Source organism: Aptenodytes patagonicus, chromosome 5, assembly GCF_965638725.1.
Source record: "Aptenodytes patagonicus chromosome 5, bAptPat1.pri.cur, whole genome shotgun sequence".
Taxonomy (NCBI): domain Eukaryota; kingdom Metazoa; phylum Chordata; class Aves; order Sphenisciformes; family Spheniscidae; genus Aptenodytes; species Aptenodytes patagonicus.
Genome location: NC_134953.1, coordinates 14,824,524 through 14,844,524, shown reverse-complemented (window position 1 = coordinate 14,844,524; position 20,001 = coordinate 14,824,524). Strand labels below are relative to the sequence as shown.

General features: G+C 37.3%; 1 protein-coding gene across 9 annotated transcripts in view; it reads left to right on the top strand.

Annotated features, from left to right (window-relative positions):
- EXOC6 (exocyst complex component 6) overlaps positions 1-20,001 on the top strand; it is a 98,760-nt gene that overhangs the window by 60,397 nt on the left and 18,362 nt on the right. For all 9 annotated transcript variants that reach the window (XM_076338775.1, XM_076338774.1, XM_076338772.1 and 6 more), the window contains 2 exons: positions 4,044-4,185; positions 12,353-12,426. In XM_076338775.1, coding sequence (XP_076194890.1) covers positions 4,044-4,185; positions 12,353-12,426 — 216 coding nt within the window. The remainder of the gene's footprint in view (positions 1-4,043; positions 4,186-12,352; positions 12,427-20,001) is intronic.

Sequence of the window (20,001 nt, the reverse complement as noted above, 5' to 3'; positions counted from 1 at the left end):
TTGGACAACTCTTTGGAAAAGAATGACTACTGAAAAGTAACAGTTACAAATTACTTTCAAGTAGGTATTTTTTATTATTTCAGTAGAATTTGGGGCAGAGACTGGAAGTAAAATTGATTCTTAAAAATTCCATTAGTGTTTTTTAGTATACTTGTATTTTATCAATAGTTCAAAAGTTGGATTTTAGTCCTGATGTTACGTAATATAATGTCTTAGTTATTATGACTGATAAAATCTGTATGTTTAGTTTCTTTGCATTTGCAGAAAGTTTTTCATTATGTCATTTCATATTGTTAAATTAATTCTTCAGCTTAACTTCTTAGATTTAACAGATAAGTTTTGTTATTTCCTTTTATGCTGAGGATGGCAGTTTGTGTTATTTTATTGTTTCTGTGATTGGCAGCAAAAGCCTAATTTCACAGCTTGCAGTGGGGGTGAAGGAGTGGTGGTTTTCTGCAGCTATATTCAAAAACTGTCAATCAACAGCCTCCACAGGCTACTTAGAGAATGGGTTTTCTTACTGATTTCTCCAAATGCCGCTTCATGCTGTCTTTGATTGGCACAGCCTGGCAGGGAGGATGGATGAATCTGTCACTGGCCGGTTAATTGTGTTGCTAGTCTCAGCCTGACATCAGGTCTTTGATTCCTAAGTGGCTCAATACAAAACAAATTAGCAGATTGTAGTCATATTTCTCATTCTATATGCTTTGACTTTGTTGAATGCAGTCCATAAATCATACTGACTGACACCATAGTGAACGATGAAAGCTGCTTTTGAGACAGCTAGCATGGGTCTTAGCAGTACCGCGAAGGTGCTGTGGAAGGATGCATATGGCTGACCCTTTGGGAATTTCCTAGGAGCCAAATGTCTCGTTACTGCAATTGTTCTTAGGAGAAAAGCTTTTGGATCCTATAAAAAAGGATTTAATATGTCAGCAGATTCTCTTCACAAGCTCCTTTGAAATATAAGAAGTTTGTCTAAGGGTTTTCTTTTTTTACAAACTTGTATTTCAGCAAAATGTGAAGGCTGGGTGAAAAAACAGTTGCCTTTAACACTATTAGCAGGTGTTTTTGCTTGTAGAATAGGGTCCTTGTTTCTTAAACTTTACATTGGTTGAGTGGAAGAAAAGGTTTTGTGGATAGCAGCAATTAGCATAGGCATAGTGGAGATAATAGTGGCGTCTCCAAATGGGAGGCAACTGGAGTGAATGTGAGAAGCCTGCTGAATCTCTGCACGCTATTGAATATAGGTATTTAATTGCTAGATACAGTAACCACAGCCATCCCCCCTTAAAAAGATAATAGTAATTTAAAAACCCCAAACTGACAAATAATAAACATTAAGAATGTTTTAAAACTAACTGAGATTTGTTTAATTCTGGAAAAAAAAACGTGTTCTTATGTTCATGAATCCTTAATATTCCTCTTCAAAATGCATTATGAAAAATTGGCAAGGAATTGATTAATTGGTGGATGGTGGAAATTTGGAGAGAGATTTGAGATGAGACTAGATCTCATTTGTCAAACACGAATTTGAATTTAATTATTTTCTGAATATCATACATCCAACGTATTTTGAACTGGGAAGCACTGAATTTTGAAGAGGATAACAGTAAAGTTCACATTTCTCTCAGTTAAAATTCAGCATTTTGATTGATATACATAGCTTCGTTTTTTCTCTAGATTTAAGAAAATTGAGTGATTGTATTGAGTAAGTATAAACTGTTTATAGTAAAATTCTATTATTTGTTGATATGTGATGTGAACAATAAGCCTGTAGTTCAAGTTACATAGTTGGAAATAGCTTAAATGTTAGGATGTTTCCATTTTATGAAATTTTAAAATAAACATTAAACGTACATGTATTGATACTTATTTAAAGTTCCAAGTGGCTTTTACCATGTCATTTCTGTATTGTAACCATTATCTTGTGCTCCAGTACTATTGATATTTGCCAGATTGTAACAATTAACTAGAGGTGCTTGTTAGAAATATAAAATTCTGTCTTTTATTTAAAATAATAGAGGAGTACACATTGTTTGCATATAAAATAAATTGAATGTTAAAATTTTTCTTGACAACCTATTAATCTGGTTGAACTTCTATTACATTATAGTGGCAGCAGAAATAGGACATGGAGCTGATTTGATGGAGCAGTACATTAAACAGAGATGCACTAGTTGTTCCATTAAATCAAAATGACATTTCCATTAAGTATTTCAAACCTACTACACTGTAATTAAATGAACTGTGGCCCATTGATTCCCCTTCTCACCTCCTTTTTTCCTTCTTTTTATCCCTTTTTTCCCCCTTTTCTTTTTTTCCCATTCATACTGATATTGTTCTGCTTGGGGAATAGAGCTGCATGTCTCCCAGTGTAATTACCATTGGGTTTGGGAGACTTTTAAGCATGCTGTTCTTGCATTGTTTCTTACATTCCTCGTTGTCAGTTCATCTATTTTGGTCAAAAATGTTATTTGCTTTTCTGAGATTTTCAATTAAGAAACTGACATCTCATTTTAGATATAAAGCTCCTAACAGTTCAAGGTGTCCTAATGCCAAAGAGGTATTAGCAAAAGCCATTTAATGTTTCAGTGTGACATGTGAGGATAGTGAACACTTTCCATTGTATTATCTACATTTTAATTATGTTTTAACAAAGAATGGATTTTTAAAGTACAAAATACTTAGGGCCAAATTTGCTTTCTGTTATATGTATACATGAAAATTCAATGATACGAGCAAGTTGTCTTATTAAGGACAAGATCTCGCTCTTCAGATGTTGGAGCAGAACTTTCCAAACTTTTTGGGACAGTGAACTACTGCCTATCCTTATCATTTTTCATTGCTTATATGTGTTTCTGTGAGTCAACAGTGAATTGATCAACCTGACTTTGCAGAAAACAGCTGGGGAACCATTGCTTTAGAGGATAGGTGTCATCACTTTACTGAGGGATATAAGTAAAACGATAGTGGTGTGTGCTCTAGTAGGTGTATTATGTAATTATGATTTCTTTCATGTAAGCGTGTTAACAGTTACCTTTGTTTCAATATGTACTGTAACATAGACATCAGTTGAAAAGCATGGTTTAATAAGTACATTAAACTACAGAAATTCATATAATTGCATTTGAAAGCCAAGATCGCTCTGCTCTAAAAGATTGCAGTGCTATGAATAGAATGATGCCATCTGATCGGGTATCTGGTCTTAATTGGTTTTCTTAATACTAAGGTAGAATTTCCATATCTTTCAATTTTTCTGTACTAAATTTTTAATAATTTATCAAATTAACGTCTGGTTTTGTACTTTGTTTTTTGGTCTCATGTTTGGAAAATTATTTGTCTCAATTACGTATACGTCGTAAAGAGAAATGTTACTAACTAGACTGTGATTGGAAAATTATTTCTATTTTGTACAGCAGAGGGCTACATTTCATTTTGTAAGTAATGGATTACTGACAGCACTGATTTATTAAGCATCTGGAAAGATGATGGATAAGCATGAATATTTTAAATAATTTAGCATCAAGCTTTGAGGTGGAATTCAAGCAATTAAAGTGCCAATAATTAGCACAAGCTGTTATGAGAAATGCCCAATTGAAAGCAATGATTTTGGTTTATATAAAGTTTGGGGTTTTTTTACTGACTTCTGTTAAAAATATGCAGCATGTTGATTTTCATTACATTCTTGCTTTCATTCTGTTTGGGTAAAAAAAATTAAACAAATCCACAAAGCTGTTCATATGCTTCAGCAACTTATATTGTTATTATTTTGGAAATGTCCTTGTATTCATGAAGACTGTTGGATTTCTGGAAGAGATATCAATAATTGCTTTAACAAATATTTAATTTAGTTCCCCGATTGATTTAATAGAAACAAAGCTAACAGGTCAAAGAAATAACAGCAAGTGTGATCTTTCTCTTTCTAATCTAAGTCCTGCATTATTAAGACTTTGAGTGTATATTAAAATCAAATCAGATAAGCAGTTCTTTACTGACGTATCATTTGTTTGTATCTTAAAACCTGTTGCTCTTTCTACTAGGGGAAAGTGGCCCAGACAGCTTGCATGTCAGCCTGCCAGCATCTTTCAACGTCCCTAATGCAGATGCTACTGGACAGTGAATTAAAACAAATAAGCATGGGAGCAATTCAGCAGTTTAATTTAGATGTGATACAGTGTGAATGTAAGTAGATGTTCCGGAATTCCTATCTATATCTGTCTTAACACTGCAAAAAAGTTCTTTAATGTAAGCCATATAGTGATCTTTTTCCATAATCTACTAAAGCTTTGTCTTTTAAAAAAAAAAAATATTATTGCAGCACAGCTTCTTGTAAAAGTATTTATAAGTAAGTATGTTAACATTTCTGGGAATTCTTTTTTTTCATTTTTACGAAACTTTTTTTTTTAACTCAAGTATCTGATTGACATGTACGTCTCTTGTTACTCCTAATGGGATCATAATCGCTATATCCAATAAAAAGACTATAGTCTAGTACAAAATTGCCCCAAACCACTGCCTAAATACTATGCTTTTATACTTGAGATAAAAAAAGTCAAATGTCTGTGCAATTTTAATTTTCCCTCTTGAGTTTATTTATTATGATACAAATTTTAAATGTGCTGTTACATAGGGTTTCCTCCCTCCTAGAACTACTACGGCCTTACTCACTGTGCAGAATAATAGTACTCATTTAGTAAACATCAGATGTTGTTTTATTCACACTGTTCAAAATATGGCATCAGAATTATTTTATAAAACTGGTTCAATCCAGCGCTGAAGGCAGGATTAATTTCCTCATGTTTTGTGTGGAGCTCACCGCTGAGGGTGAGCTGTTAATCTGTATGAAGGAAGTTACTTCCATAACATTGTTGTATTATGAATAGGTTTTAGGTCTGGTTTTATAGTTGATGACTTGAGATACAATGAAAAGAGACTCATTAGCGTTTTTTTAAATGCATATTTTTAGATTCTCATGCTCTGTTTTTTCAACGTATCTTTCCTCTTACGTGTTTGAAGCATGGATCTCAATGATTTTGGTGACAGCTGTAAAATGGGGCAGTTCTGCAAGTCGTATCCTGAGGTTTTTAGTTTGGACACATGAAAAAATTGATGACTACTCAATTAGCAGCCACCTATGGGAAACTGGAAATTTGATTTCAAGCAATTTGGTTAGCATCACAAAGGGTTCTTGTGGGAGTCCAGGGACAGAGTTAAGGAGCATTTTTGACATTTTAACCATACGCTTGTCTTTCCTTCTCCTGCCTTATTTGTTACATTCCAGCTAAACTCTGTAACAGGTAGAGAAGGCATCTTTCTGACAGTCCTTCATTATACAGCCTTAAGGCCTTTCAGTGCATGGAATGAACTGACGGGATTATCAGGGTCCGATTGAAAAAGTATTTGTGATCATGACATTAAGTTTGTCTCGTGATTGCACAAGTTGGCCAAACAGATGATGGCTTGACTTTTTTTTTTTTTTTTTTTTTTTACTTTTAGTATGCTTGATGTTGCAAATTTAATAGTGTTCTTTTCAGGTAGGTGGGTAGGGGTATGTGCATTTGTGTAGTTTCCTAGATGTAAAAAAGATCCCAGTTGTAAAAACAGAAATTCTGTAGTATTCATAATACTGACACCATAATCATTCATCTAGACAAGCTGAATTGGTGCACCCACTACACAGTCATCTGCCTTCTGAACAAATAGTGTAACAGTGAAGAAAGCTTGCCCACTACCGTATTATTCTGTTTATAATATTTAAAATATCATCTGTGAACAACGCATTACTTCACTACTCTGTATAGATCAACCAATTCACTGTTTCACTCGGGGATTTCTAGCAGTACAGGGGATAAAATGCATGCTTTGCAGGTGACTTTCACAGTATGAACAGTATGTTCACAGCAAAGTAATGAGAAGTCCCAACGAGTCTGGCTGTCGTCTGGTCTCTGGGTTGTTTTCAGACCTTTTTCTTCTCAGCCTTTGCCCTGCTATGTACCATCCTAATTTCTATTACCACTTTCTTTCTTTGGTTGCTGCACAGTGGAAACTTCAATCATTGAAGAATCTTAATAGAGTTTTATTTAATCTAACATGATAACATTTCATTATTTTAAGATTAAAATATAACCTTAAGACAACGTTTTGTTATATGTAGCTGTTATACTGAGCATATGGCATGGACAAGACATAGGAAACCTTGGGCCAAAATGAGAAAGTTTCAGAAAACCAGTAATTTAAAGACTGAAAAATGCATTCTTTCCACTGTTGCATAACTTCTAGCATTGGCTGTACAGATGCAAATAGAATAAACTTTAATTCTTCCTTTCTGCAAAGCTTTTAAAGCACATTAGAAAAAATTTGGTTTTGCACAGAAACCCTTTGAGTAGTTTAAATATAATTATGGAAGCTTGTCAGAATAGTATGTTGCAACAAATGACACCTTACAATCTGTGGAATAAGGGATCAACACAAGATTTTGCTCAGACTGCTTTGCTGTTGTGGTTTCATTCATAAGGTCCATCACAGGCACATTCCAGGCCTCACTGTGATTTATGTTCTTGCTCATCACCCTCCCCCAGCTTTATTCTTTGACACTTTGGGATTAATGGATACGACAGTGACATTTCAATTAGTGCTTAGAGTGTGCGAATAATTCACAACTGTTGGGTAGTTTCCTACTGTATTGTATACATGGGCTTGACATTTTACTTATAGACACAGTGGAGTATACTCAAATGCATTTTGAACTAAGAAGTTATGTGAGATGTAGAAAGTTAGGAATATCTGAAGATGCATTTTTAAAAATTCTTGGCAACATTCTAGATATTTATTCTGATCTTTAACATTACATTTTTATTTTTTCTAATATGAACTGGAGATCTAAATGAAAGCAGGAAAATGTGATTACTTGACAGATTTTTTTCTCTTCCATTAAAAAGCAATCAATGGTCCAACCAACAACCCAACAATCTGTTAATGAGCAGCAATCTGTTGAAGTCAGTAAGTGCTGAAGTTCTTAGTCACAGCAAATAGGTAGAGTGATAAGCGGACTTCCAAGAAAGGAAGGTGGAAGGGAAGGAGGTGATCTTGTGGTGAACTCTGGGACTTCATTATCCTGCACTGCATTTCTATGCAAAGTACCTAACTTTAAAAAGCAGAGCAGAAAATCTTGAAGTATCTGATGCTTTTTTTCAAGAATAGTAATAGCATCAGCTGGTCTTCTCTGATGATTTATTTAAAAAAAAAAAGTTATGATCTTCTTGCTCTGCTTCTAATAAGTTTTTCGTTTTCTTTCCAAACATTCCAAAAGCTTTCAGTTTGATTTCAGTTTGTCCTGTTCTAATTGAAGTATTTCTCCACTCTCTCTACATATTTTATAACTTAGAGCAGTGTTTTACCTCTGTATTTTACACCATTTTTTCTCAGTGGTGATCTTCCACTAGGATGATTGGGATTCTTACAACAGTATTCAGAAAAATAGAACATACAAGGTCCCATTGACTAAAACCCAAAGAATATTCTTTTGCTTGAACATTGCATTTCAGTGCCCTGAGGAGGGAAATGGGTTGGGGAGGGGTGGCGTTTGCTGTTTCTTGAAGGTGAAATTCAAATGTGGGTTGCTGTATCTCACTTTATGAGAAGCAGGGTGTACATAATAAAAAATGAGCTTTTCAGAGACACCATCCAGATCTAGATACCTTACATCAGCTTTTTATTAAGGAATTAGAACTTGTCAGAAATTCTAATTGTTGGAAGACTTAAACGTAATTTTTATAATTTATATGTTTTAACATAGCTGAATTGTGAGACAGGATTAATTGGCAGAAGGGAGGTATGGTTGAGTGGGCATCCTTCTTCACCCAGACATGAATCTGTGAAGGATGAAAAGGTTTTGGGTCCTGCCTATAAATGAGTATGGGTTAGCAGAGAATTAGCGCAAAACAGGATGCAATACACCTTCCTAACCAGCCCTACGCAGGGCTTCCTGCCAGTCCCTCCTTTTTCACCAACTGTGTGGAAAGCTGCAGTATCCAGGAGCAAGAGAGATCTTGACCCAAGTGCTCTCTGTTGAGCATACACAAAGGTAGTCTCCAGGTGGGCATGCCAGAAGCTGAGGAACCCAAATCCTGTATTTCCTTGAAAAGGCACTATATTCTCCTCTGGAGGCCCCTCACTTTACCTGCCTCCCCTCCCATCTGGGAAGTCAGGTTAACTTAACTCAGTTGAGATCATCCTTCATCTGCCGGTCACATATGGCAGCACGGGAGTGAGGGGAAGCAGCGAGATCTTGCCGATGCTGGGGGCAGGGCTGGGGGCTGCTGCCCAGCAGCTGGCAGCTCCTTCAGCGAGGCTCCCCTCCAGGCATGTTTGAACAGCTGGAGCATCCAACAGGGCTGCAAAGTGGCTGACGGCTGCTGAGATAGTCACCTGATTCTCCCTTCTTCCTTTAAAAATACATTTGTAGCTTTGCTGCCTGTGAATCAGTGCTATGAGGCTGAAGTAAAACTGTCCTAATTTAGCTTTTGACCCAAAGTCTGGACTCCTGATTTTTAATTTCTGCCATTGAGCAGCAAAACTATTGGTCAGGAATTAGGTACTGAATTCCCAGACCAACAAAGAGGCACAACCAGATGATGGCTAAAAGATGGGGGTTTGAGAGAATAAAATGAAGAGATCTATTAATAAATCTAGAAGTGCGTAGAAATTCAGTGCAATTTACAGTTAAAGGTGTCTTAAATTCCATTTTAGCAGACACAGCCTTTTTCTTAAGATATCCATTAACACATATATACATCAATTCACATATATCCTGTATACAAAATGTAATGAAAAGATCAAAGCAAAGTATTCAAAAGAAAATGGACTGAAGTCATCTTTACAATACTTAAATTTACCGTTCTCGTGTATGTGTTACCTCCCAGCCTGTTTTTGTATTATTACATACTTTTTTCATTAGATCCCACCTCCTGTAAATTCCCAAACTGGCTGTTGTAGGAAGTACGTTGAGATTGTACATATTGTGGACATGCATTGTGCCAGAGATCCTGTTCTATATACACAGAAAAGGTCTACACAGTATCAGCAAAGTGCAGGGAAAGATATTAACAAAAACCTTGTGAATATTGGATTCATGTAATGCATATTTTCAGCTTATTTTCGCCAAAACATTGAAGTTTCTGATTCAAACTGCCAAGCAGCCAGTTGTTTGCCCCTATATGTGACAGTTCAAATCTTTGCATTTCATTCTCATATATTATAAAATTCCTGAATGCTCTTATGCACACTAAAACAACCAACCAACCAGCCCCCTACCCCTCCAAATCCTCTTTAAGCCTAGAATGAATGTAGGGGGTGAATATTTTAAAAGATGTATATATGACAATGTTTCATTGCTATCTTGAAAAGGACCCTTAGGACAAGGGCATTAAGAATGTTAATCCTGTTCTCATAACATCTTCCTAAAACGCTGCGCAGTAGAAAATATTTAATTAGCTTTGTAAAATTGTTAGCAAAACTTAAAAGCCCTGAGCTGAGGACAGAGGGGGAACTGTCTGACCGTTACCATAAGTAGATTATCTTTTTGCCCTTTGAACTCATGAAATTGTAATAATGAAACAAATTCTACTGTAGTCACCTGTCAAAAATGACCCAAATGTGAGAATAAATGCTTGTGCTATAATGAGTGTCCCTGGTGTTGTAAATGCACTCATAATATAAAATTGTAATTAAAGAGAACAAAGCTTATACAATAATTGTTTGGTACCTTGTGTGCTTCTTGTTCTATAGCGGCAATGGTAGTAGGTACTATGTAGAGAAACTAAATCGTACTGCCTTATTTAATGCATTAGGATAAATTCCAAACTATGTTAGCCTGATGAGCTGCAGGAAGGATGCAAATATTTGCCCTGTGACAAGTAAAAGGATCCCACTATAGGAAGGTACCTCCCAAAGTATAAAGTTCCAATAGCTAACTGAAAAGTTTTGCTGCAGGTCACGCTTTTCAGTTATATTCACTTCTCAGTTCTGTAGCCATTCCTTTGCCACAGAGCTTCCTTCTCCCAGTGCTACCATTGTGGAGTGGCTGGAGGAGCTCAGGTTCTAGTCGGGGAAGCTGGTCTCAGTGTACTGTGTATGAACGGAAAGTTATATAGGATTCAGATACAGATGGGCCTTATCTTTGAGGAATAGGACAGGTTTTCCTTCCTTGTTTAGGGGATGTAGAAAAGACCCCTTCTGACCATCGCACTTATCCTCCTTATTAGTGTGCTACCACAGCTCACAACCCATGTATCTCTTTTTAGCTGTTTGTTATTGGGCATTGCTAAGAATTCCCTGCTATATAGTATGGTGTTCCCATTTTAAATGCTATGTTTGGGTGACCACAGGGGCCAGTATCATAGGCCTGTCTGTCCCTGAAGAAAGGGTGGTCCCAGTGGCTGTGAAATACCTGCAGAAGACAGCCATGGAGACACCCAACCCTTTAGCCTAGGGTGTTCAGAAGGGTGCTTTCATAGGCCTGGAGATCTTTTGTTCTTCTGCAGCTTGGTGGTTGTACAGACTGTTTTCTCTTTGCTGCTTTTAAAGAGTGTATTATTAAGCAAACTCTCTCTATAAAATGCTTTTTCCACTGTTTTTTATCTTTCTTCTTTTTTATTTAAAAAGCATCTTTGTGGTAGATTGAAACTCCCTGAAAACTCCCCTAGAAAGTTCATGTTAACTATAAAGCAGGAAAACCAGATAATTTAAAATTCAGTCTTGAATACAGTAATCAGTGAGCATTTGCCAACTGTTACCAATGCTTGTCTGTGACATTACAGTGTTCTCTCTAGGGTGTTTGATTGCTATTTTTTATTCCTTTAGTTGATGAAGAATCAAATCATATTCCAGTTTAATTCATTCTCCTATTACGTGACTGTCCATAAAAAGTTTTGCACTACTGTAATACAAATAATAAACTCTGCCTCTACCAGTGAAGCTGCTACTCTGATACTATATTCATCTATTACTAAGCTATTCTTACATATTCTGAGATTGTCTCAGTAGCTTCTTGTACCACTTAAGTAAGAATCTTTATTATTTTCATTTTCAATTGCGTTCCATATAATCATTTTCAGATAGACTATTCACAAGTCTAAATTCATTAGTCTGCTTTAAATTGAAAACATACATTGAGAAGTAAATGATTGAGCCCATTATTTTACCATCATGTTAGCTCAGACACCAGTGTCTTTCTGGATGTTACTTTCACTTGATGATCCAAATTTTCTAACTAGCCCTTAAAAAAAAAAATCTATCAAGGATTTCTTTTGAGGATTACTCTTAAATGTTAGTAGGAGTCCGTGTGGCACAGTAGCTGAGCACTGGATCTGGCAATTTTTTGGATACATATGTTCTCTTTCCTCTACCATTGAATGATGGGTTTCTCGAACTTGGAAAAAAATGTTACCTTGCACTGCCTCAGATGATACCTCTCTAAAACGATTACAGTAATATCTACTTTGTTTTGTTAACACCTCTAACTGAAGAGCATAAGAAAAATTCTCTTAAGCTCTTTTGAAGCAAGATGTCTAACTTGAGCGGGGATGTGAGGCAGTGGGTGTTTCTGCAAGTGTCTTTGTTATTAACGTGACTGGGATAAGAACAACAAAAAGTATATTTTTAAGTTTGACAATTACTGATAATTTCCTAATTTAAACAAATAGCTGACTTTTTTTCATTACCATAGTGTTACCATTTTTTGTATTTTGAAGATAGTTTTGCTTTCCAATTTTGATAGCCTATTTTGGGGTTCAAAAAGAGCAGAAGTTCATATTGATAAGCTGGCTAAAAGGCGTGAACAGGCATTTCAGCTCTGCTCTGACTGTGGCACGTAGAGCTTTCCACCTGTCGTCTACACATTAAACTAACTCCCACCTTAGTGTTTCTCTTTTATTGCTGTTTGGCTAGAGGTGGGGTTTTTATAGCACGGATGCTGTAACAAAAGCAGATGTTTGAAAATATGTTGACAGCCATGGAATTGGTATTATTTAGAAATTCTTCAGTAATCATTCACCTCAGGCCAAAAAAAGATGCTGGCTTCTGTGGTTGTAGCATTACTACTGGGTTAGAATTTTAAGCAAAATTCCTAATAATACTCCTAAAGATACCATTCTTCGGAATTATTGGGAAAATGATGGGAAAGTTGTTTGTTTGTTTGTTTTTAATCACTCTGAGTTACTAGTTTAATCTATTTCTATCCAACTAGTTTCATTTTAATGCTAGCTAGCATTTGTATTGCATAGAGCTTGATTTTCTGTTAGATTTTTTTTTTAAAATCTACATCCGTAATATTTTTAACCTTTCTTTGCAGTGTTTGCTAGTTCTGAGCCTGTGCCAGGATTCCAGGGAGACACCCTGCAGTTAGCTTTCATCGACCTCAGACAAGTAAGACACTAGTTGTTGTTTTTTATCCTACTAATTTCCTCTTTTGACCAACGCTGAAGTTATTAAATTCAAGAACCTTTCATGTTTTTGCATTCCCATGTAATTAGTTTTGAAAAGCGGTTATTCGTAGTGTTATTAGTGGCACTATTCCCTGTAATTTAGCATAAAACTGTTTCTCCAATGTGTTGTTAGGGGGCACTGTGCTACTGGTGGTACTGTCACACGGATATAAGATTGAATTTTGGTCCTGACAATTTTGTAAAGATCCTGTGATGCCTTTTTGCAAGAGTGTACATATTACCCTGGTGTGTGCTGGCCTGACTCCATTCTGAGCAATTGCTCCTGTCTGCAAAACTACTCCCTGGAGAGCAGAATCAGGCATGGTATTATTTAGCATTTCCTTTCCTTAATTTGTTACATAGAATTATTTTAAACTGTTAGAAAGCAGCTTTATTCCAGCTGGCTGATCTTTATTCTATATCAAATTTAATTTTAAATGCCTTAATATTGGAAGAACTTTTCCACAGTTCTTGCCAAAAAGAAGGTTTTTCCAGACTAAAATCTATTCATCTTAATTTCACGTAGTTATTTCTATTCCCTGCTCTCTGTAAATTCTGACACTATATTCACCCATAGCAATTGATTTTCAAAAACTTTTCATACTTGAAGTAAGCTTTTAGAAAGGATTTATTATTTCACAAAATTGCGAGTATAAGTGTCATTTAAATAGTGAAATGAATCATTAACTGCACATGGAAGGTCTTTAGCTTTCTGCAGATGTTGGTGGTATTTTTCAGCACCATTATGAGCCTGTCAAAGTCATCAGAAAAGAAGAGAAATGTAGAAAGAATTCCATACCAAATTATCTATATAGTAAGAATATTTTTGCTTTTAATAGTTTAGTAGGTTTTTCACGCAAGATAATGAAAAGGCATTTCAGAAGGTAAAATTCCAGAGGCGAAAGTATTCCAGCTTCTCCTAATAGTTAGAAAGGACTTCATTAAAGTGTCTTTTTAAATAAAAAAATTAAAAGGTAGAGTTGCCTGTTACAGTCTCACAGTAATATAATAATGAACAATATCTACAATGGGATAAGCGTGGACTACGTGAGGAGGATATAAGATTGTGGCCATAAGATTTGTTCATGTGATACTTGTGCATTAGGAGTTCCAGAATTCAGTATGTAAAGATACACTTTGCCAGACTTCAAACACCACAAGTCTTGCCTTGACTAGCAGCCTTCCTCTTTCGGATTCTTTTTTATTCTCCTTTTATTATCAATGTTAGAAGTGACTAAATATCTTCCAATTTGTACTAAGTCAGTTTAGTTGAAGGGAAAGGACGTTGAGAGATTTTGGCACCATTTCTGTCATCCACCTAAGTGGTATAAATCCTTGCAGAGCCTATGTTTGTTTCAAGGGAAAACGTGATTTCCAGCCATGCAGGAGGGCTGGAAAGGTGTGTCCATACTTGCTACAGGAAATAAAGAATATTTTTGTATGTTTTAAGCACCAACTGTCAAGCATGTCACATAAATAGGGATATTATGTTGCTTATGATAGCTCTCAGTTTATGTTAGCAACTTATATTTAGAATTCTCTTGATGCAAGTAACGCTTTATAGAGGATGCTCTGTATGCCATGGGAATCTAATAAATTTCAGATACTTTATAAACAGCAAAAGTCTGGGCAACTCTATTGGGTTGCAATTGGAGCTTGTAGATGTAGAATAGTTCTAGTGTATTTGTTTTGGTTTGTTTTTTACTATATTTTTGCGTGCCTCACCAAAAGGTATTGCAAGCACACATTAAAAACATTTACCGTTTAGTAAGGATTTGCAATGTTTTTCCTCTCTTCCTTATTTGTGATCCATTTCTATCTTAATAGGGTGGATGACAGTTCTTTTCAAGAATACTTAGAAAGGCAACAGAGCCTTTTTCAGAAAGTTCTTATAAAAGGTCATGCTTCTGTTTTTTAGTTTGAATTCGATACTTCTTCATGAATTGCAGGATATGAAAGATAAGGAAGTAGGTCCAGTGGTCAGGTTTTACCTGCCCACCCGGACTGTGCCCTGAGGTCAAACTCCTGATATTGGCTGTTTGGTACAGAGGAGCTGATGACAGGTAGGGGCTGATACAAGGGGGAAAGCTTGAACCGTATCAAAGCTAAAAGGCAGGAGATTTGGGACTCAGTGAGAGACTGTAGCTAAAAGATGGATCAGCAGGATTGCCCTCTTCTTAAAAAGCAGCTGACCTGCAAGGGAAAAGACTTTATCGTCCTGCCAATCACATGGTTGCTAATGGAAGCCAGTTATCTCAACAACAGCTTACTCTCTCTCTCTCGTACTAGGGCAATGTGTAAGATTAATGAGGATTGGGCAGTAGAATATTGTAGCACATTTTACTAAAGAAGTCAAGTCACTTACAAGGAGTCAGCTTGGAAGACAGAGAGGGAAGAGCTACACTTGGATTATTAGCACAGGGGGAGGAGCAGCTTTGAAAAGAACTGCCATAGGTATTTTCATCCTAACAGTTCCTGATCCTCCGTCTTTCCCTGAAGACAATGTATGGACAGCATGTTGTCCCCAGCAAGCCCACTTCTTTCCTTCTTCCTTCCACAGACATAGAAGAGCAAACAGAAAGAGAAACAGTTGGCATGAGAAAGAGTTGCTTCTAAGAGAACAGTAGTTAGTAGCAGGAAGCTCTAAGAGGCCAGGAATCACGAAGGGGCAGGCACTTACCAATGTCCCCTTTGATGAGCCACCTCTTTCTCATTATACTGTCCCCTCTTAAGCTCTTGTCATACTTAACATGCTCCTTAAAGATCTTAGTAATCTGTAGAAACCCTAGTCAATAAAGATTTTTGTGCTATTCCCATAACCATAGTATCTCAGCATCTTACAGAGGTGGCTTGATGTGGTTGGCTGATCACACATAGTGCATACTACTAAGAGAATCACGTGGCCATGATAATCTAGAAACTTGCAGCTCCGGCTAGTTTAGCAGCTTCTAAAGCAGCAAGCAGCTGCTAAGAAAATTGGGATAGACTCATGGTTCTGTACAGCTGCAGTAATTGTATCATGCGTCATGCCACTCGTCTTAGCATATGACCTAAGGTCATACCTACGTGCACCCTTTCACTCCAGTTATTTAAAGCCACTGAGGGGCAGGCCAGCTCAGCAAGGCGATTATCAAAGTGGCATGTACTGCTTTAAAGGGACTGGTCTCTGGCATCTCATGAAGATGACCCAGCTGTCCTGCAACCTGCATCGCTCTCTGAAGATAATCTCTCGCTACTGTCTATATAGGGAGCCTGGGTAAATAGCGCAGTGGTCCAACGTGAGGTGGAATGAACTTTGGGGATTTTGCTACCAATTCAGATCCTAGGTCAATTGGAATTAACCTTCAAAAGTAAACAGGTCTTAGTTCGTCCTACTTGAATTAGTCTCTGAGGAAGCTCAGCCTCCGACATGAATTAGGTTTGTCCTGGTTATGATCTGTTCTTTAGTGCTTAAAGACTAGGGTTACAGTTCTGGAATGTGAGGCAGTTTCTTAGATGTCCTGGACACTTAAACACTGTGAGGAAAAGGCCTGAATCTTACAATTTGTGCATTATTCTTTGGAGAGCCAGTGTAGTGGGTAGCAGACAGGAACGATAACCTGGTAGTAGCCTGAGACGTCAACAGTTGTCCTAGGGCAAATTTCCTGATTCTAACCAACTGGGTGGTAACAAATGCCTATTCTTGAAATCAAATCATTGCCTGCAGATTTATAACCTAAGCTGCAAATGTAGCTTGACTTTTTTTCATTTTTGATTTCACAAGTTGTTTCTCATGTTTCTCTCTGCCACGAGCACTACTTCAGTTTCAAACAGGCCTTCTTCCTCTACTGTCTGATCTCAGGCAAGTACTCAGCTAGCTTGATGATTGTGGAATTTCCTTATTTTGCCAGGGGTGAGGAGAACTGTGTCTCATCTGTGTTCTTTTGGCACTTCAGTACATGTTGTTAATATCCTCCGGTTGCTGTCAGTGCTGGTCCTGCAACAGGGGCAGCCATCTCAAGTGAACATAATCATATGCTGTTGGTATGAGAGTTAAGCAACCACCGTAGCAGTATCTCCACCCACATGGTATCATAGAGTTTACAGTCTGATAGTGGTGTCCCCCAGTCTGGGAGACCAAGGGCTGTGAATGACAAGGTCCATAAATTCTGCATAGGTATGGGAGAAAATTCTCAAAGATTTCCAGCAATTTCTTGTTAACATTTTGCTAACATTAGAGACAAATTAGACATAAAGTCATAATGCAATCAATGTGATTAATATACAGAATAATGTACCATGGAAACATTAGAAGATACATTTTTGTCAGACTTTTGTTTATGATGTGTGTAAATAAGCATGTGGGTAAGCACTTTTGAGTGCTTACCTATTACCACTAACTATGAGCTCAAGTTAGTGGTAATAGACAATATGTATTCCTTCTAAAAATTGATACCTGATATTTAAAAGTGTAATAAATTTTCTTCTGATTCCAAAGCATAATGGAAATTACATTGATAGTTTCTTGGGTTGCTTGTCCATCTACTTTGTAAGGCATTTTCTGGTGTATTGTTGGTGAGAAATATTGCTAACCCTCTGAACTGTAGTGTTGCATGCAACAGATGTAAGTTTATTTGAAGGACAAAATTCTTACTAGTACTTAATATAGTCCTCCTCTTTCTTCTTTGCTTCTCTTTCATCACTGAGAGATGATACTGTCCATCTGATAAACTCAGGAGTAACTTATTGTAGGTAGGAACTGTGTAACAGATCACTGGGCTTCAATCCCAGCCACGGGATTGTCTGCCACTAAAGGCACGCTGACAGCTCAGTCTTCCCCACTGTTTTGTTTGCAGTGTTTAATTTAAATTCATTTCCTGTGGTAGTAACTGCATTTCAGCTCTGGCTTGTCTCTGATTCCCCCAACATGCAGCATGCCGAAGCTCTCACCATCTGCGTTCCCTGTGGAGAATGCTCTTGAGCCCTTCAGTAGACCTTAGAGAGTAAGTTGCAGCCTGTTGCCAAACCTATCCACCGTGACTCTTGGAGGTTGAGGCCTCTAAAGGTGTGCTGTGGCTTCCTTCACAGGCTGCCAGCCCACACAGTGCCTAGGCTTTGAAATTAGTAGGGTACACCCACCCCTGGCCTCTACTCCAGAGAAGAGTCTTGAACTGAAAAAACATCAGGATTTTCCAAGAGGGAGAAATCCCTAACAGTATGTTTAGGAGTAAGTCTTAAAAACTTCAGAGTTTAAAGATAAAAGTAAGCCTCTCTTTCATAAGGCAACAGTTTGATTTTTTAATTAGCAAAATTATTAGTATAGAATATTTCATCTTTTGCTTCCTGAGGGAAATGGTTGTTGAGACTTTCATCTTCACAGAGGCTCTTTCACAATGCTTACTGATCCCTTTCCCCCTGCCATGCACTCCACAGCTTCTCTGAAAAAGCAGAGGAGCATGTTACATCTGTAACATGAAGCCCAGCCTCAGGGTGCTATGTAATGGGATTTGTGCTTCTCTAGTTTTCAGTGCAATGCTGCTTATTCAGCTAAAGAAAGGAGCTCAGATTTCAGACAGCAATGAAACAGGAGTTGCACCTCTCTGGATTTCAGACCATCCTCACTTTGCTGGGGGAGGAAGGCAACGCTCTTGCTGGCCTCCCCCTTCTCCATAAATGCTGCACTAAAGCAGAAGGAGGGCTTGAGGCACACTGAGCAGAACAGCAACACTTCAAGGCTCAATATCTCATGTATTTGCATCATACAGGGATAGCGTGCATATGCATACCTGTGTTCAAAATGACAGTTGAGTATGACTGCATGCTAAATCTGTGTTATCTGGCTTGCAGGGGACGCACAATGTCTTTCCAGAGTACTATATTCTTACAAGTAAATGGGAATTCTTCACACAAACATGACAATTTGTTTGTAAGCGCTTATATTCCCCAATCTCTTACTTTTCTCTGTTTCAACTAGATTCTGTGAAACCTGTAGGTAATCGCAGTAGGCTCAGACCACAAGTTGTGTGTATAGATATTTGTGAGGAAGATCTCAATCAGTGCTCTGTACACAGAAACAAGCCAGCTCATTACTGGGATGGGATTTATACCTGCCAGCTGGTAAGAATTAGGAAGCTTTGGAAACAAATGCACAGAAATTAGCAGTGGGGGTAAAAAACAAGCATGGCTTTGGATACACTATCTTGATAAGGATTTGCAGAATCAAAGCAGGATGGCAAGTCAGTCATTTACTGGCAGTAGGTACTCCTACCCTGTTACTGCCAGGAACTAAGCACACATGCCAGATATTAGGTGTATGTGTGTTCTTTGGGACATTAAATCAGTCATCAAATTCAGTGCAAAACAGATTGTATCCAGCTCGACATCTGAGTGCCCCTTTTTCAGCAGAGAAGTGCAAATAACATGCTGATAGCGTACCAAGTTTTCTCTAGATCCTGGCTTACTGACAATGAGGCAACATATCTGAAAACAGGTTTTAAAAACTCAGTGTACAAATGCTGTTACTTCACTTCAGTAGCCCTATCAATACCTTACTTAACTAAAATGTTACACCTATTGCCATTTAACTTACAAGATACACTACTCCATCTATGGCAGAAACTGTACCAGTTTCTCCAGAGGAAAGTATAGTAGATTGCGCACAAAAGACTATGTGGTGAAAGGTATAATGCTTAAACTGAATGTCATCTCCTAACTGACAGTAAAGAATGCTGTAGGTACCTAAACCATGGAAGTTATCAAAAATAAGAAAATAATTTTCTTGTTGTTTCTTTAAGCTAGTTCATTTAAGGGATACAATTCTCTTAGTTCTCCACTTACCGAACCAGATATACACAAGAATTAGATGAGCTGACAAGAAATCTGTACTGTGTATTTAGAAAATTACAGAACTTGTGAAGCACTGGCTCAGCTTGACTTAGAGACCTGCAGATAACAGCCTTTGCATAAGAACGTAAGCCTTAGTTGAACAAGAGCGGGGTTTTGTTGTTGTTAGGTGAGTTTATAATTTTTGGAACTGAGACAAGAAATGGCATTTATTGATCTCATTTGTCACGTGCAGGTGAAACACTTGACTTCTTAGAGCAGTGCAGGGGAGTTCCAGCTTCTAAATAGTACCATCGCAGAAATTACTTAAAGTTTCACTGGAGAGGTTGATCAAAGTAGATATTTAAAAAAAAAAAAAGGTAGGCAAAAGCTGCTGTCAAGACTATTTAGATGGACATATCTGAGTCCTGATCTGAATACTACCAACTGTCATATTTAATCAGCTTTCAGCTCTTCTTCTTAGTCATTGGTACTTTCATAAGACAAGGTTTAGAAATAGTTAATCAATTCATTCAAAACCTACAGAGCTATCGTTACGATGAAAACTTCGTATCTCTGGAAAATCTTTCTGTTCAGGAAAGCTCATCCCATAGTTACAGAGGAAATTCCTGTAAGGTCATGACCTAAATGGCACTAAAATTGTATCCTTGGTAGTTGAAGTGCGTGTCCCGATTATACCCTGTCCATAATGCCA